At 34.4% G+C, this 19,526-nt stretch overlaps 2 protein-coding genes and 1 pseudogene across 2 annotated transcripts; 1 reads left to right on the top strand and 2 right to left on the bottom strand.

Annotated features, from left to right (window-relative positions):
- Positions 1-3,651: 3,651 nt before the first annotated feature.
- LOC120150040 (receptor-like protein kinase HSL1) lies at positions 3,652-7,034 on the top strand. Its single transcript, XM_039162739.1, has 2 exons — positions 3,652-6,351; positions 6,426-7,034. Exons 1-2 carry the CDS (start codon positions 3,744-3,746, stop codon positions 6,860-6,862), a joined length of 3,045 nt encoding a protein of 1,014 aa, XP_039018670.1. The 5' UTR covers positions 3,652-3,743; the 3' UTR covers positions 6,863-7,034.
- Positions 7,035-7,370: 336 nt separating this feature from the next.
- LOC120150041 lies at positions 7,371-13,209 on the bottom strand (annotated as a pseudogene).
- Positions 13,210-14,081: 872 nt separating this feature from the next.
- LOC120150042 (early nodulin-93-like) lies at positions 14,082-17,212 on the bottom strand. The gene is made up of 5 exons (XM_039162741.1): positions 17,031-17,212; positions 16,549-16,610; positions 15,450-15,525; positions 15,147-15,295; positions 14,082-14,110 (listed from the first exon to the last, which is right to left on the bottom strand). Exons 1-4 carry the CDS (start codon positions 17,143-17,145, stop codon positions 15,201-15,203), a joined length of 348 nt encoding a protein of 115 aa, XP_039018672.1. The 5' UTR covers positions 17,146-17,212; the 3' UTR covers positions 14,082-14,110; positions 15,147-15,200.
- Positions 17,213-19,526: the final 2,314 nt, after the last annotated feature.

Below are 19,526 nucleotides of genomic sequence, written 5' to 3'. Positions count from 1 at the left end.
GCCATATGCTATTAGATATGTAGCAAAGATGATTATGACTTCCTTTATCCAATTATAATAAATAAATAAATAAAGGTACAATAAAAAAATTGATTCTCAATGTTTATAAAGTTGAAACTACTAAAAAGGAGAAAATTTCATTTGAAGAAATGTTGTAAATAGATATATATATATATATATATATATATATATATAGTTTTTATGCTCCAAAGTCACCAATAGCAATAAGGATTTTACAAAATTTGTTAATTTCATAGTTTGGTTTATAAAAGTTAATCTAACTTTACAGATTTTGAAATTAGAATCATATTAAGAATTGTCATGAGTCGAGTCAAATCAAATTTTTAATCCATCTAAAACCGATTTAAATATAACACCTCTATTTATTATATAACTCGACTAGGGTTTAGCGAGGAGAAACTCTATCTGACTCAAAATTTGTTTTGATTTTTAAAGAAAAAGCTCTTATTCAACCCGATCAACACAAATATATATATAATGTAAAACATGAATCTAATTGAAAAATATAAATAGAGTATTATATCAATTATTCATAAATATATAAAAGTTTTTTTTCATTAATTTGGGCTAAGTACAAGGTAGTATATGTTCAAAGATAACTCTCAACCATTTGACATTAAATGCTCACATCTTGACATTGATGATGTTCGAAATCGGGACCTTAAGGAATAACAACAATTCTTTTATCACTGAGGTCACTTGATTCGTGCTAAAATATAAAAGTTAAATATACTATTATAGGGTACTTTTATCCTAAACTCAAATCTGATTCGATCTGACCTTATCATTCAAAAAACTCGACCTATATATTCAAGAAAAGAATTTTAACCTTATATAGTTGGATCGAAACTCAGCGGATTCAGGTCAAATACCCATCTCTGATCATGATCCAGAGAATATTTGTGAAATATGTTAAATTAAATTATATGATTATTGTATATATTATACATTAGATGTAGATTTAGTTATATCTATGTAATTTGATAACTTCGAGCCATGTAATTTAGTTATATTATCTCTATATTATTTACGTCATGTAATTTAGTTATATTGTATCTATATTAATTGAATCATGATTTTAATTTAAAATCTTGAATAGTATTAAAATTAATCATATTAAAGTATATGGACTACGTTCACAATTTATAAATGATACAGACACTACCCAAAGAATTTGCCCGATATCAACTAAAAGGGTGCGAAACGAAACTTCTCTTCAATTGCCAAATGTGCCTTTGGCTCTTTGAATCGAAATGTATGGTATGACTATTTTATTTGACCAACCGATTCTACCCGTTGGCTGAAGTCATATAGAAAGTTTTTCATTGACTTAATCCCAAAGGCTAAAGCTATAAGCTGTGGCTAAGCTCGGTATGTTAAAATAATCTTTTTAGTTTGATATTTTAAATGTTATAAAATAATAATTATTTTCTTTAAATAATTGTAAAATGATTCGATAACTTAAAAATTATTTTTGCAATGATTCGATAAATTTTAATATTATTTTGTAATATTTGACAAGTTCAATGACCCTTTTGCAATATTTAAAATGTAGCTGACTAAAAGGATCATTTTACATAGTTCAGTGACCTTTAATGTACTTTATTAAAAATTATAGTATGAAATCATATTAAAAGGTGTTTCATATTAACATGATTTCTAATCATAGAATTTGAGTTTTTAAAAATATTTCTTCAACTCGTATGGTATGCTTATTTCTTTTTGGATAATATTTATACAATATTTTGAGTTTTTGGCCCATTATTCTCATTTCTTTTACTTTAGTCTTAGATGACGGCAACGTTAAAGGAACTACCAGGCGTGTCCTACAAAGTACGCCTTTTGAAAAACTCTTCCCATGACGTGTTATTGCCAGAGAGATTCCATTTTGGTAAATAATGTTTTTTGGGTGCCATTTTGATTAAAAAAAATGTTTGGGGATTATTCTCACAATATTGCCATATTTAAACCTTTTAAATTTCTACCTCGAAGCTAAGATATAATGGCTAATGGAAGCTTCGGCTCAAGTCAAGCTGCCCATCTTCGTTGATTATTAATGGAACCATGCGTTTCCCAGAAAGACCCTGTTTTTGCAACTTATTTACGGAGCTGCCATTACCTACAATTGCGGGCTTCACAGGATACCACAGTCCACGTTGTTCAAAAGACAAAACTAGGGTCAAAGTTTTCGGATGAAAATTTCCATGTCAAACCCTAAATACACGTACTTCATATTTATGATAAGTACAAAAAATTCTAAAAGTAAAATATTTGATTTATGAAATATAAACTTTTTTTTATTGAAATATAAAATTTTAAAAATAATAATTTCACGTAAGATCATTATTTGGACAATTTTATTGTTTTACACTAAATATAGATAAATATTAAGGTAATATTGCCCAAATAATGATACGAGGAAAAACAATTCTCCATATATGGCTCATGGAAGATTATTATTTTTATATAAAGTGAAATGAACAGTGAAAGAGGGAGTTGGTTGGATTACTTGGCGATTTTATGAAGACGATGGGATTGTAAGATGTCTTCCAAGGTCTCTCGCTGCTCGGCATAATCCGACCTGATCCGGATCCTTGAAGCCTCCATTTTTGCTTCTTCTCTGTTGGCTTTGAAAAACCAGATTTATAGGCTCCATCACATTATGCTTGTGCCCTTGCTCGGACTTAATATCAACCCAATCTTCGACGATCGTAGAAGACACCCTACAGTCCCAACGTCTTCAAGAAGAAGACGTACTCCGACGTCTTCATGAAGACACCGTACAGTCTGACATTTTTCTCCGGCACTATTCCATCGCCCTAATTAAGAAAATAAAATTCCACATGCACTATACGAGATTTTTTTTCTATATCATTATCCCAATAAATTTGTCGGATTATAACCGTATATATTATTTATAACATCAATTATAAAATATGAAAATTATATTTATATTTATGAAAATATATTAATTATTTTGTAAATTATCAAATATTAATAAATTAAAGTGATCTAGAACAAATATATGAGTTAAAGTGATTACTAAACTAAACATTCAAGAATGTTTTTTAAACTATAAAATTAATGAGTTTAAAGTAGAGTTTTAATTATTGAACCCATTAAATGATTTTAGAGATAAAAAAGAATGTTGTTTTTCTTAGACTACTGAGTTCGATCTATATTAATATGCTCTTCAACATAATAAATTTTCTCAATTTGATATCTATTTTTTTTTATAAAAAAACAATTACTATTTATAATTAATATAATATTTCAATAATCCATCATGTTGTGATTTGTGACACTTCTTACTATTAATATTTTGACCTACTAATATCATAGTAATAACATAATTAGTTGTTAAAATGTTATGTCGACACAAATTAATTTGATAGTTTTTTAAAGCACGGGTACTGAAGTGTTTTGGAAAAATTAAAGTTCAAATAGAGAATATTACATTAGTTCAAGGACCAATTAATATATTAAGTGAGCTGAAAACTAAAATGAGGACGTTAATAATCTATTGGCCGTAGCAGGCACTTGGCGAAACGTAACTTTACATATAAAATTTTATAAATAAATAAATCTCTCACAAAACAAAACCAGTGACTCAGTCCACATTCGCCATTACCGAGTCTAAACTCCCAAATAAAAATTCAGAAAACCAAACCATTTTTTCCGGGAAAAGAGATGCAAACCGGAACCAAAAAAAAAAAACCCCAATGGCTAAAACCCAGTTAACATCTCTCTTCTTCTTCTTCCTCTTCATCTCCATACCCATCACCGTGATTCATTCACAAGCCATAAACGATGAACGAGCCATTCTTCTCAACCTTAAACAACAACTGGGCAATCCACCGTCCATTTCTTCGTGGAACTCATCATCCTCTCCGTGCGTTTGGCCGGAGATCTACTGCACTGCCGGTTCAGTAACCGAGCTTCACCTCCGTGAAAAAGACATCACGGAAAAGATCCCGCCGTCGATTTGTGACCTCAAAAACCTCACTTTCCTTGACCTCGCCTGGAACTTCATCCCTGGGGAATTTCCGATAATGCTTTACAATTGTTCAAAGCTTCAAGTCTTGGACCTTTCTCAAAACTATTTCGTCGGTCAAATTCCTTCTGATATTGACCGATTATCGTCTTTGATTTCTCTTGATATTAGCGGCAATAATTTTTCCGGGAATATCCCAATTAGTATCGGGAAATTCCCAGTATTGCAAAGGCTATATATGCTTCAAAACCTCTTCAATGGCACATTTCCTAAGGAAATTGGTAATTTGTCGAATCTTGAAGAACTGGGTATGGCGTACAATCCTTTCATTCCCATGGAAATTCCTCGAGAGTTTGGGTTTTTGAAGAAACTGACGTATTTATGGATGAAGGAAACCAATTTGATCGGAGAAATTCCGGAAAGTTTCAATAATCTTTCGAGTTTACAGTATTTTGATTTGTCTATAAACAATTTGGAAGGTCGGGTTCCAAGTGGTTTATTTTCATGGGAGAATTTAACTATTGTTTATCTCTTCAAAAATCATCTTTCAAATGAAATACCCAAAGCTGTTGATGCTTTGAATTTGGTTGAAGTTGATCTTTCCCAGAACAATTTGACCGGTACAATTCCAGAAGTCTTCGGGAAGTTACAGTCTTTGCGTTTTCTCAACTTGTTTTCGAATCAGTTGACCGGAGAGTTGCCAGCGGCGATCGGTTCATTGCCTGCGCTGAAAGATTTCAAGGTTTTTCAGAACAAGTTGACCGGAGTTTTACCGCCGGAGTTCGGGTTTCATTCGAAGCTTGAAGCGTTCGAGGTGTCGGAGAATCAATTCAGCGGCGATTTGCCGGGAAATTTATGCGCCGGCGGTGTTTTACAAGGACTGGTCGCTCATACAAACAATCTCGAAGGTGAAATTCCGAGATCGCTCGGGGATTGTCGGAGTTTACGCACTTTTCAACTTCAGAACAACAAGTTTTCCGGCGAGATTCCTTCGGGTTTATGGAGAAGCTTCAATTTGTCGACTTTGATGTTAAGCAACAACTCGTTTTCCGGCGAATTACCGAGCCGAGTTGCATGGAACTTGTCGAGGGTCGAAATCAGTGACAACAAATTCTCCGGCGAAATCCCCGCCGGAATCTCTTCGTGGTTGAATTTGGTCGTCTTTAAAGCCAGTAACAATTTGTTCAACGGCGAAATCACGAAGGAGATAACAAATCTTTCTAAACTGATCACTTTACTTCTCGACGGCAATGAATTATCCGGCGAACTTCCATCGGAAATCATCTCGTGGGAATCATTGAACACATTGAATGTCTCCAGGAACAAGCTATCGGGTCAAATCCCAGCTGCAATCGGATCTTTACCCGATCTGATCAACTTGGATTTATCCGAAAACCGATTCACTGGAGAAATTCCTTCTGGGATCGGCAATTTGAGGCCAACTTCACTCAATTTATCATCAAATCAACTTTCTGGGAAAATCCCAGAACAGCTTGATAATCTTGCATATGAAAACAGCTTCTTGCACAATACCGATCTCTGCGCCGATGATCCGAAATTAAAGCTTCGAGACTGCAATTCAATCTTGAAGCACGATCGGCCGAAGAAATCGACACATCGATATGTCACAGTGATTGTATCACTTGCAGTTGTTGTTTCCTTCGTTGTGTTTGTAATGATTTTCTTCATTGTTAGAGACTATAAGAGGAAAAAGAGTTCACAGTCCTTAGAGACATGGAAGTTGACCTCGTTCCAGAGATTGAATTTCAGTGAATGGAACATATTGTCGAATTTGGTAGACGATAATCTAGTCGGATTTGGAGGCTCGGGGAAAGTTTATCGGATTGAGATCGACCGTTCGGGTGAATCAGTTGCGGTGAAGAAAATTGGGAATCATAAGAAACTAGATCACAAGCTTGAGCAAGAGTTTTCGGCGGAAGTCGAAGTACTGGGAAGCATTCGCCATCGCAACATAGTGAAGCTATTGTGTTGTATTTCGAGTGAGGATTCGAAGCTTTTGGTGTACGAGTATATGGAGAATCAGAGCCTTGATAAATGGCTTCATAGGAACAAAGGGTCGTTTTCGAGTCATCTTGCTGTTCTGGATTGGCCGAAGAGGTTGAAAATCGCTGTCGGAGCTGCACAAGGACTGTGTTACATGCACCATGAATGTCCGACACCGATCATCCACCGCGACGTGAAGTCGAGCAACATTTTGTTGGACATCGAATTCAAGGCCCAGATTGCGGATTTTGGACTCGCAAAAATACTAGCCAGGCATGCAAGTTCTCACACAATGTCCACAGTTGCAGGATCTTTTGGTTACCTTGCCCCAGGTAAATCAAATGCTTCAACCCTATTGAAAAATTAGAACATCCCTTTTAACAATAAACTGTCATTTGTGTAACAGAGTATGCCTATACGACAAAAGTTGATACGAAAGTTGATGTCTATAGCTTCGGAGTTGTGCTCCTCGAATTGGTGACCGGAAGAGAAGCGAACAGTGCAAACGAGAACATGGGCCTAGTGGAATGGGCACGTCAACACTCGTTAAACGATCAATCCATCATCGAAATACTCGATCCAGAAGTGAAAGAATCGTCTTGCTTGGAGGAAATGATAATGGTATGCAAAGTAGGGGTTGTTTGTACACGTCCATCACCTTCCACAAGGCCTTCAATGAGGGAAGTTTTGCATGTTCTCCAAAGCTGGTGTTCGGAGGATGGTCAGGAAGCCAAGAAAGTGGGAAGCGAATTTGATGTCATGCCACTTCTTGGTGGTGCCGGCGCCACTTACTTTTCGAGCTACAGATACGACGAAGGTGACAACAAAGTTTACAACGTGTGATATACATTAGCAGACCATGAGATCTCCTTCTGCTAAATGTACATGGACTGTTATAGGCTAACCGAACATGTATCAAAGAAGTTCTAGAAAATCATGGATACGAGTTAGCATGGTTTCTTTATTTGTAACATTAAAACATTTCATATTTAATACATATTAAATCACATGTCAACACCTCATTAAAAAAATCTTAGAAAACAAATATAAATTGGCAATGGTCAGGTAGCGGTATGAAGGTATTTGATTATGGGTTATTAGAGTTCTAAATTAAATGAGATAGATGACAACCTGTTCAAGTTTGATCCGATCAAAGTTTGATCAATACTGGAATTCTTAATAAGCCAAAACGAATTACTTGATATCTAATTTGAAAAACTCACGAAATGCATCCAGTACCCAACAGAGGGCATTCCAAATACGGGCGTTCCTAAGAGAGATGTATATATAGAGAGATGATGACTAGAAAGCACATATGAACTGCACCATAAAGTGCACGTAAAAGATTACATTAGATTAAAAAAACAAAAACAAAATCCAAATGATACAGCACACTCCAGTTTGATTTACAATTTCTTGTTGGAAGAGTTGTTCGTTCTCGAATGGAGACGAGCATCGAAGACACTCTAGCAGCAAAACGAAAAACAAAAAATAGATTGCAAAGTCTTCAAAGAACCACCACTCTAGTAAAGCTTCTTGGCTCCCTCCTAAGCCTAACAACCAAACGCCACAACCTAAAACTATAAGCTGAACAAAGCAGCTCTCCGCCACTGCACGGCCAAATATGCTTTTGCTAGTCCAGTCACACTCGGTATTATACCTGTAAAACCACAATGGAAGCCCAGCTAATAATGTGACACTTACCGAGGTGCACTGGCCATATCCTCCTTTGGTAACAAAGATTTCTCCGAAACCCGTCATCTACAACACATTATGCCGTTGACTTCAAACTCAACCTGCTATAAATAATGGGAAAAAAAAAACCGGAACAGCATAAAGAGATCATAATTTGCATAAACAAAACGAAAACTCCAAAATAAGACATGCCTCATCACTGACTTCTGCAAAGTATCTGACCTAGCACCATCTTGTGAATTTACAACCTTTCCGACTGACATACCAGGCTATTCAACAAAATCAAGGTAAAAAAAAGCTAGTTAGGCAAATAGGTCCACAAAAGTTGATAAAAATATAAGAAATAAGAAGAGGGTCAAGTATCTGAGCGTTAGACACAAAAAACAGAGTCAAGGCCTTAAGCACAGTTACTGGAAACATAGCACGTATGATGGTGGAGCAGGACCTGCCACCACATATGCACCAGTTAGGAGATTGGCAGAGAATTAACATTATAAAAGATCAGGGAAGGCAAAAAACTAGACAAAATAGCAATGATTACACGAAAATTGCTTAGAGGTTTCCTTTAAAAAAGATTTAAGATGCTCAATATCATCCGATTCCAAGATTTTCTTCTCGCACCATTAAATATCACATCATGTCCCTTTTCGTGCTCAAAGCCTCGTTTCTTGAGAATGAATAAAATATAAAAACTGGGATTGATAGCCAAAATGACCCAAACAATACAGAATAGAAGAGAAGGAACAAAGGAGCTAACCTCTATAAAAAGCAAAACAGCAAGAGAACCAGCTATAGAGTAGAAGACAAAACTAGCACAAGTAATTCATGTCTAAGAGTTGGATTCAAAACCTTTAATTCCTCAGACAAGCTGCTTTGGAAAACGCCACTTGCATTCAGATGTCCATTTTCCAGAAGTGATTCCAAATCAGCACTGCATACGCTGCCCTGCAAAGATCCCCGACTCTTACAACCTCCAGAACTTCCAGGATTCTCACTGTCCTCAGTTACAATCTTTAACACAAATACCTAAAACAAAGAAACTCACCTTGCAGTTGAGGTTCTGTATGTTGGAACTTGACCCAAATACACTTTCAGCAATTTCTACTGCTGCTGTCCGAGAACACACTTTGACCACCTCTTGATCAACCTCAACACCAACTTCTTTCCAGTTCAAAATTCTCCTAGAAGATTCAATTTCTGGAACATTGACAAAACCTGATGCCAAATCTGCAGTTTTCTCTTGATTCAATCCAGCCTCACATGCTTCCCCTATTTCAGAATCATGAACTTCACATGAAGAAAGCAACACCTGCCTAACTGGTACACTCATCTGCTCAGCTGATTCTACATTTCTAACAACCGATGAATTATCCATGGCTAAAGCAGTATGCCCACTCACGGTGAAGGACCCTCGATCAGAAGTTCTAGCATGCTGAACTGTAATCTCCACGTTTCTTTTTTTGTTGTCCAACTGCCCACAAGACAGCCTATCAACAGATTTGGTATCAACATCCCCAGTTCTTGGATGCTCTACTTTAACTGCTTGAATATCACGAATATGAGATGTTCCACCAGACTTGCTTGTAATAATATCAGGAGAAACCGACTTCATTCTCGGGGGGCTAATTGAGGCTTGCTTCTCAGGCTTGTTCAATTTTTCATCTACTGTCTCATCATCACGTTTTCTCTTAATTTGTCTTTCCGCAGAGCCTGAGCAGGACCTTCTGATATCTTCCGAAGTCTTTCCAGTATGCTGGTTTGGATGCCTCAATGATCGAGGCCGCCTATGTCCATCAGGGAAAACAAAGGCAGGGAGCTGCCTCCTACGAACATGTGAAACATAAATATCCATTCCTGGTTTCCAGTACATGTACATGCTTATCTCTTGTCTGAACTCATCAACTGTTCCACGAATGTCAAATTGTTGACCTTCTAGACCACTCACTCCCTCTTTCCTCTGCAAGCCCATGAAGAAAGCACAATGTGGGAACTCCTTGGATGTATCAACATACTCATTTGGGTAAGGGTGACATTGCAACATTCCATTTGTGTCTCGCTCTATCTGCAGCGTGAAAAGGAAACAGCATCTTCAAAGTCACATTAATGATTAATTAAAGCAAGCAGCTTAAAACTCAATAGAGTACTCCCCAAATGGACAAATTAATATTTCACCTTCAAGGTAAGCAGTCTAAGTCGTGACTCCACCCAGCCTTTCCATGACAACAAATCATCAGCATCTGCAGAAACTATGTCAACTTGTAGATAGTTCTTGTATGCCTCAAAGAAAAGATGAGGGTCAAACAAAGCACTCCTTTGAGCTTTGTTTAGCTCAATCTCCTAAGAGAAGATAAATGACAAAGTCATCAATATATGTCATCAACAGTTCAAACTTCAACATGGACAGCTAGAACTTAACAAAAGAGCTATGTGTTATCTCACCTCACATATTCTATTACCAAATTGGAACTGTTCCATCATAACACGAAGAGTGCTCGAAGAGACATTGTAACTGGAATTCATGCAAGGGTATGCAGGAGTTATTATAGGCATTTGATGGAAACGGTCCCGAGGATTTTTGCGAGTATCCCAGACAGGAAAGCCAAGTTCATTCTCTTCAATTGAACACAACATAACAGGGTTTGGCCACCTCCATTGAGTATATACTCTAAAAAATCGAGATACCAGCATACTAGGTACTGCGTTGGGATAAAGTTGGCACACACGTGCAACAAGAAGTGCCCAATTCACACCTCCTAAGAATCCGGTAACCTATAAAGTAAAAACAGAAAATTAGGAACATAATTTTAAAGAAAAGAAGACAATGAAGAAAAAACAAATACCAAACTTACATTGGAATAAACTCCACGCCTCTTCGCCCAGAACTTCAAACATCTAAGCGTCATGCGGAAGTGCTACAATTGGGTGATAGATTAGAAGACTGCGAAATTAGGGGGGGAAAGTGTTGGTAAGAATATAAAAATTCACCTCGACATTTGGAACAAGTTTAAGGATTTGATCAGCAACCCTACACCCGTTAAGACTTCGAACAGTTTGCTCATCGACATTATGCAGCACATATTCACGTGATATGTCAAGGTCCTGTAGATTAGTTTAAAACAAAATAGATATCAAAGTAGATAGCAACTAAGCATGCACTGCATTACTAGAGACATTATACTACCGGATTTACATTTTCGTCATACATTTATTTACATATCATAGAAACCACATTGTTTAGCAAATTTCACATAATGAAAAATCTACATTGGTCAGTTCCAACTCCTGGCCAAATTCAGTTTGGACAAACAAAATCATCCAAATATGATTTTTTTAAAATAAAAAAAAAACTGATTTTGACCATCAGTTAAGAATAATAATAAGATGTTTTAATCAAAAGAATACCGTATTTGACCATACTTAAAATAGGTTATTAATTATTAAAAAGGTATTTCACTTGATTATAAGAGATGCAGTAGATTTGACTAAGGTTGATCCAAAAAAAGAACCAAAAGGATTGCAAACTTACATCTGGAACAACCAAAAGAGATATACTTGCATAAAGAAGATCAATAGATATCCCTTGGAACTTAAATTTCATTACTGGGACATGAGCATCTGGAACTGGTTGAAGTTCAGTGACTTCTTCCATCTCAGCCAAAATATCATGCAAAATGATGAAGAAATCTTCCTGGAGAAATTCAAATTAAACAAAAATAAAACTCAAATTAAATGAACACCAACTAATTTCAAGGTAAACAAAAGAATTAGTGAGATTAAAGACACCTCTCGGTTCACATAAGATGGCCCAACACACAATGTGTCTATGTCAGCCCCAGGTCCATGCACCTATCAAAATAGTAAGTATTTGCTTATCATCTAAATATAAATGATCTAAGTGATTTGCGCAAAAGAAAAAACGAAAATAACAAACAAAACAGAGTGAACATCAAAGGCAACTGGTACAAGCCCACCAAGAGAAGTTACTAATTTTTCCCAAAAATAAAAAGCCCAATGAAATCAAAGTACCATTGATAGATTTTCAATGATATCCAACTACCAGACGGCATCTTATAATATTTTTTCTATTGCAAGCCTACCTTTATATACCTTGGTCCTTTTTCTGATCAAATTCATAAATCCTATCAAGCAGGCTAAATGAGCATGCAAGATTTCAAACCAATTTTCTATGATTGCAAAGAAATGTCAGTAAGATTAGAACAAAAGTTTATCAAATAACAGTTATGATAAAGGAATTAGGAATTTCTGCTTACCCCTAAACGGTATGACCCAAAAGTGACAATGACTGCGTTTGCTTCCTCCACCATCTGATCAGGGTAGCCTCTTCGACGAGTTAATTGCTTTACCCAACTTTTTGCAATCTATAAGGAAAACAAGTCACTTTCTCAAAACCGCACCAAAAAAGTAGTTTATTCTTTTACAACATAGGAACATACTAAAGCCTTCTGACAACATTACTCTTCCATATTTAGTTTTTTTTTTGGCAAGTTTCTTATAAAATTATATCAATAGTAACTTAAAGTCAAATTTTAAATCACCATGCAATTACCATAATATGCAGGCCAACTAGGTGCTTACTTTATTATATTATTGAAATAGGAACATAATAAAGCCTTCTTAGTGCATTACTCATTCAAACTTAGTTTACTCTTTCAGTAAATTTCTCATAAAAGTATAGCAAATAGTAAATAAAATTCAAATTTTAGATAGAAATGCAAGTACATTCACATTTTCTTCATATCTGTAAATGAAAAGACATCAAGCAAAACAATACAATGATTTTCTAATTACCTCAGAGATATGGCCAAGAACCTCCTCTCTTTTCGCAGCTTCCTCTTTGCTCTCGTAAAGCCCCGACTCTATCAGAAACTACATAAATAAACAAAAAGAAAGTGAATTAAATGGAATTAAATATATACAAACAATCCTCAAAACAGACTAATATTGCCTTCTCCAATTCCGCATTCCGCTGATTATCCGCCTCTGTCGGCCCGGCGAGGGATATAGGTTTCGTAATCCCATAATTCTTCAGAGGCGGTGATGGTTGCGGCAAAGATCCGTTAGGGCTCTGAGTCTCCATCGGTTTCTGCGCTAAACCAAACCCGAAAAAACACGCAAGATTGGATTTAACACCGTATCCGATACAAATCAATCACACACGATGAAGATCGAACCGATACCGCAACTCATAAAGCAATTAAATTCAGATTATAACTTAAATCTGAAGCAAAATCGAAAACATAAAATATACCGGAACCCTAATTTCTTCAAAGGTACGGAATCTGCTCGGTGGAATCAACGAAGAAAGGTCAAACACGGAATTTCAAGGAAGAGAAAAACGGATCTAAACACGAAATTTGAAGAACAGTGCAAACAAAAGGGCGAGACGGCGAGGAAAGATCTAGAGATCGAAGGAAAAGAGAGGAGGTTTCGCCGTTGCGATGGCCAAAAGGAGCGTTTGGTGTGATTTTTTTTTCATTTGAAGGATGGTTTTTTTTGTATTTGATGGCTGACTAAAAATAATTAGGTCCAGATTTACGATATTTATTTTGATTATTTTAAGTTATGGATCGGATCCGAATAAAAAATGGATAAATTATATCTATAGTCACTAATTTATTATTTTTCCTTGTTTTTGTTAAAAAATTAGTTCAATGATAAAAAATACGTAATAAATTAATGATTATCGGCGTAGTTTATCCAAACAATTACACATTAACATGTAGTGATTGCATTGGGTCAGGTTGGATTGAGTTTTCAATTAATCCAACTCGACTTAACCTTATAAACATATCCCTCCACTAGAACTCGACCTAACTTAAGTTTATAGAGATCTCATTCGAGTCAAAACTTGACCTGAAAACCCAAAACTCAAAACAATTACATGTTGACATGTAATAATGGCAACAATCAGATTAGATCGAATTTTCAGTCAATCCAACTCAACCTAACCCAAGAAACATACCCCTCCACCTGACTCGAGCTTATAAAGGTCTCATCCGAGTCGAAACTCGACCTGAATTTTGAGATAAAATTTGTATATGATCTAATTCGATACTAATATAAAAAAAATCTTATTTTTATTTGATAAAATAGGAACATAATTGAAAAATAAAATAAAAAGAGGAGCATTTTAATAATTATCTTTAAATATATAAAAAATAATTATATTATCATTTAAGTCAGATTAGGCCATAGATTTTGTATTATAAACTCAAACCAAATCCGATTCGATCTCCTTTTTTTTACAAAACACTAATCAAATCCGATTGTTTATAAAACTAAAAAAATACTTTACAAGCAAAACTGCCGAAACTCATATTATATATCATCGAAATCATTCCTTGAATTATTACAAAACAAAAAAATTAAATTATTGGCGAGGGTGGTTGTGGTTGTCTGTCCTTAATCATTAAAATTATGTATTAAATTATTACTTTCTTTTTCATTAATCATTCATTAATTGTTAGATTCTATCATGTCACTCATCTGTCATGTCTCATTACTTTAAGCAAGAGGATTCTTCTCTTGTTATACTAATTAGGGAGAACATCATAAATGTGGTATTCTTATTATTTTTAAAAATTAGTTTTTTCAGTACGGGTGTTGCATGTGTAAATATGTATTTTAATATTCAATAAATATAGATTTTGATTAATTATATAATATTTAAAAAAATATTTAGATTCTATAAAAATACTGTTTTTGGTTAATTATATATATATATTTATTCCTATGATTGTCTATATACGTCTGGCTTGAAAAAAAGCTTATTAAAAGATACCAAATCTTGGCCAATAATAATAGAGGCCAAAATTACTTGGATAATGTAGTCAAAAAATAAATTTAGTCTTATCGAGGGTATAATTTCTTTAATTATGATGTTCGCTATAATAGTCATTAAAAAGTGTTTGAATCTGGACTGCACAGTTCTTAGTTATCAAAATCTTCGATGTATGTAACCTGAGGAAAACGTCATGTCTTTTCAAAAGTATCATGTCTTCCATACGTTTTCTCAAAAGAAGTCGAGTGATTTGAACAACTTTTTATCGATATAATAACATTCACCCTATAATTTCTTTAATAACATTCGAGCCATTCTTTTTCCCAAACCATTATCCCAACAAGAATTATTGGTCGTGAAAACCGCAAGAGTTATCGTTGCAAAGGAGTTCGTGTAAATGTGCTCGATGGCAACACAACTAATTTTTAGCCCTTTAGTCGTCGCCGCGACAAGAAGTTCATTCGAAGACTAGATAAGACGGTTGCTTAGTTAATACATTTCATCACCTATAATCTCCACAAAAACACATTCAACAAAACAATGTATAATCGAACCGAAAAACCGTAAATCATTTAAATTCGAGATGAGAAATATGACATTTGAACATAAAACTCATAAACCAAAAGCTTGAACATATGCTAAAGTTGCCCTTGGAACCTTCTGCATTACCTTCGGGTCTGGCATTCAAGCAGTTTTGTTGTCAAACTGAGCTCGAGAATTCCTCCTAGCACTCTCCAACACGGTTTTATCGACAGTAATGAAGTATGCAGCTATCGATGCTGTTTAACCAATACAGATGAGCCATATCATTGGATAAAACTATAAAAGCAGTCGCCATTCTCATAACCAGATTAGCCGATTAATATATAGAAATCATACATTTCACAAGTTAAGACTGATAAACCTTGAGAGTATAGTAGATTTCAAACATACCTCCACTTATGATAAGAGCTTGAGCAGTATGGTTGAGGTTCGCCTTCGCCCAAGGAACTTTACGAACTGCGGTCAACTGAAAACAGAACAGAGGGTCGGCAATGGCATGATTCCGCATATTGATTAGAGGTTGATTATTAAATTATTCATGCATGGGAAAGAACTGAGCAGAAAAAGAGCTTCAGCAATGTACATCATGAAACAGTAAGAATATATATAGGTTTTTCGATAACCCCATTGTGATAAACTATACTCTACCACTTGTGCAGACAATCAATTAATTAAGTTTTAGTTCCATTACCATTTGGAACACCATATAACCTATAACCTATGTTACTTAGATATGGGATTTGAAGGATCATATTCTGTTGGTGGATCTTTCCGATTGCGTGGTCAGAACCCCTAACAATAAGGTATTGTATTATCGGGACGGCACTGCATAAAATGCCTGAGATTTTGTCTCCCTGTCCTGTAGTGGGTACCAGGGAGCACATGATCCGAAGATGGTGTAGGGATGAGACACTTGTCGCTCAGATGCCACATGATAACCCAATAAAGGATGTAGGGAAGGCGGAGACTATATTGAAGAGTCGACAAAGCTTGGAGGATATAAACCATGGTACCACTAAGAGATTGTCGTGAGCTTGATCCCCATCAGCACCGTATTACTCTCTCATTTCGGCATGCTCCACCAAATGGTACTCCAAGGTTCGTCAACTCTGCAATTCAGTCCCGTCATTGCCAAGTCCTTAAACGGGTCATTGTGTGGCGTCTTGACATCCAGAGCGCCCTACGCCCTTCTCCATACCCATTAAAGGGCAGGAAGACAAAATCCCAGGCATTCTACAACGGCGCCATCCTGGGAGTATAATACCTGGATGTTGGAGGTTCGACCGACCGCGCAACGTAGCAGTTATCTCAGCACGCAATTTCATTCAATGGTATAGAGTTGCAGGAAAATCAAAAGCATAAACCAGAGAGAAACATTAAAGTACTTCTATATTTTGGAGGAAAACACGATACTTCTAAAATGAAAACTTAGGAAGGAACCATGACAAGGTATAAAAGAAAAAGCCACAAGAGAGCAAGGCTAACGTACTGTAGGCACAGCGCTAACAACGGCGGCAATGGCCGCAGCCTTGATACCGGCACGAATTCCCTCTGCAGTTCAAATCATATATTAACAATTATAACATTAAGCCTTTAGAAATCAAATAAAAAATCATTAAGCCTTTAGAAATCAAAGTCCAAATCATATTGCATTAAATTTAACTATATGTTGTGAATTACAGAGTTATCAACAGGAAACAAAAGCAGGGAACTAAATCTCAAACATTGAAGAATACAGGATTACAGGCATGATTAAACCTTCTCAATTTGAACATAAAAAATGGAATTGCAACAGGGAAAAGTGGAATTGAAACCTAATTATATGGGAAGCCAGCTTTGATCAGTAAGATAAACCAGATTAAACTTAACAAGAAATTTCAAATTCAATGTATCTTAATTTCTCCCTTTCTGTTAATCTCGTACGATTTCTCCAGGTGAAAAATTAAAAAAATGAAAGATTAAGAACAAAACCTTGAGAGTACTGCTCGGCCCTCGATTTCTTCTCGTCTTCAGCGGGAGAAGGAATTAGGAAGGAATCTGTTCTTCTCTGGATCCAAATATCCCTCATTTCCGACGGAATTCCCATTTTTCTAGCTCAGCAGTTTCAACCGACAAAAGAGTGTTTTCAGAAATCCAGTATCAAAGCTTTGATCGAAGAAGATGATCCGAGACAGTTTTAAATAAGGTCAAAGGGAGAGAACCGTGCTTTGATTGCCTTCTTTCCACCATTGACCTTTTAAAAATCTTAGCAGCCGGGACACTTTTGGGTCGAGTGAATCAGAAATTTCACCCATTAATATAATATTTAAAAAAAATTATCTAAATTTAAATTTAAAGAAATTTCACCTGACATTATTTTTAAGATAAAACTTTATATTAAACCTGAACTTACTGACCCAAGATGTATATGTGTTTAATTTTTATTTTATTAAATAACATAAAATATAATTAGAAAATATTGATAGTGGGATATTATAACAATTGTAGTTAAATACATAAAAATTAATTATATTATTATCATAGAATCATATCATGGTAAATTACAAATTTAATAACTAAACTTTACTTTATCTCATGTTTCACTCTGTGTACTTTAAATCTTTTTAATTTTCTCATTAAACTTAATAAATTTAATTTTTTTGTTTGAGTCGTTTTCTCACTGATGGCTTTATAAATAGGTTGTTATATAGATACAAAACGACGTTGTTTTAGTGAAAATTTTATTTTTTTAAAAGCTACGTTATTTTAACGTCGTTAACTATTTAGTAGCGGAGTGACAAAAAACTCAATATATTAAGTTCAGTAAAAAATTGAAAACATTTAAAATTCAGTGAGAAAAATAAAAAAAGATAATAAAGTTAGTGATTAAATTTATAATTTATTTTTTTTATTTTAAACTCAAATTTGATATAATTTAACTTTATTATCTAAAAAATTCGATTTGACTTAAATACGAACTTTTAAAAAAAATCAATCATATCAAATTAGGTTGAATACTAGTCAAATGCCCATTGTATATGTGATTAGGTATGGATAAAGAAATAGAAAACTCAGGAAGGAAAAGTAACCAGGTGATCACCCAACTTTAAGAGTGCTACTAATTTAGTCACTACAAAAAAAAATTGTTATTAAGTCATTAAATTTTTAAAATTATTTTAATTTAGTCATTGTCATTATGCGCTCGTCGTTTAATTGATAATAAAATGAATGAGTTCATTACATAATTAAATTAGCGTTGAAATTAATTATACCATATCTAAGGGTTAGGTAAAATTGATCATAAAATGAATGAGTTCACTACATAATTAAATTAGTGTTAAAATTAATTATACCATTAATAAATGTTAGGCAGAAAGGTATATGATATACTTGTATTCTTATTTTTTAAAAATCGGTAAAATGGTAACTTTTTTTGGTCCCTTTTCGTATTAATTTAGTCTTCGGAGTTGCTCAATTGTATCATTCTATATCATAGTCCTCACTTAAAACCCTAAATTGAGAATTTTAAGGTAGAGATTAAGTTTAAGATTTATGATTTAAAGATTATGAGATTATAATTTAGGATTATCAATTTAAGGTTTTAAATTACTGGTAAGATATAAAATAATACATTTAAATAATTTGAGAGTTAAATTGATGTAAAAATATGATAAAGACATAAATGATAAATTAAGTCTTCTACAAATAACCTTTAATCAAAAAAAAAATTAAAGTGATTCTGTAACCCTCAAACTCAAACTTAGAAGGGTTTTCCAATATCGACATTATATTATAATCGAGATATTATAACCTACCGTATTTATTATATGACGATGATGTCGGTAATTAGTTTCTCTTTTATAGAAACCAAAAGCAAAGTTGATTTATAATTACAACATTGATCAATATATTTTATAACAATATTCATAGTATTAAAGTATACACTAATTATATGTTATAGATATATTTTTAATTAATCTTATTTTAACATTAGTATATAAATAACAATAATAATTAATATAACTATTAAAAATGACATGGTAATTAAAATTATAATATTTATTAATGTGCTAATTAATGTAATATTTACTTTCAGTAATCATTACACAATTATTTAAAACATTAGTTAACAAGAAAATTGCACTTACGCCCAAGATTCTATCGTCGTCTATTTGTATCTCAACGATGTGGGATCCTGACAATGCATTCAGCCGCCAGCTGACTGCTTCCAAAAACTAATTACGCAATTGAAATCATAAGACAATAGCGTTTTATTGCAGATGATATATAATATTCAAACACTTCCAATATCTCTTATATATTATAATTATATAATTCGATATATAAATATTTCCAAATCCTGGATCGATAATAAAGATACCAAACAATCGAAATATCCATATGCGGGCGCCACTAGTTTCTGGCACAGCAGAACGGAACGGAACCTCGGAAAAAGCGGCGTTGAGTGAATGCTTGACGTGGGCAATC

Source organism: Hibiscus syriacus, unplaced genomic scaffold (assembly GCF_006381635.1).
Source record: "Hibiscus syriacus cultivar Baekdansim isolate YM2019G1 unplaced genomic scaffold, ASM638163v2 tig00111013_pilon, whole genome shotgun sequence".
Lineage (NCBI taxonomy): Eukaryota > Viridiplantae > Streptophyta > Magnoliopsida > Malvales > Malvaceae > Hibiscus > Hibiscus syriacus.
Note: the sequence above shows the minus strand (reverse complement) of the source record. Positions and strands in the feature narration are given on the sequence as shown.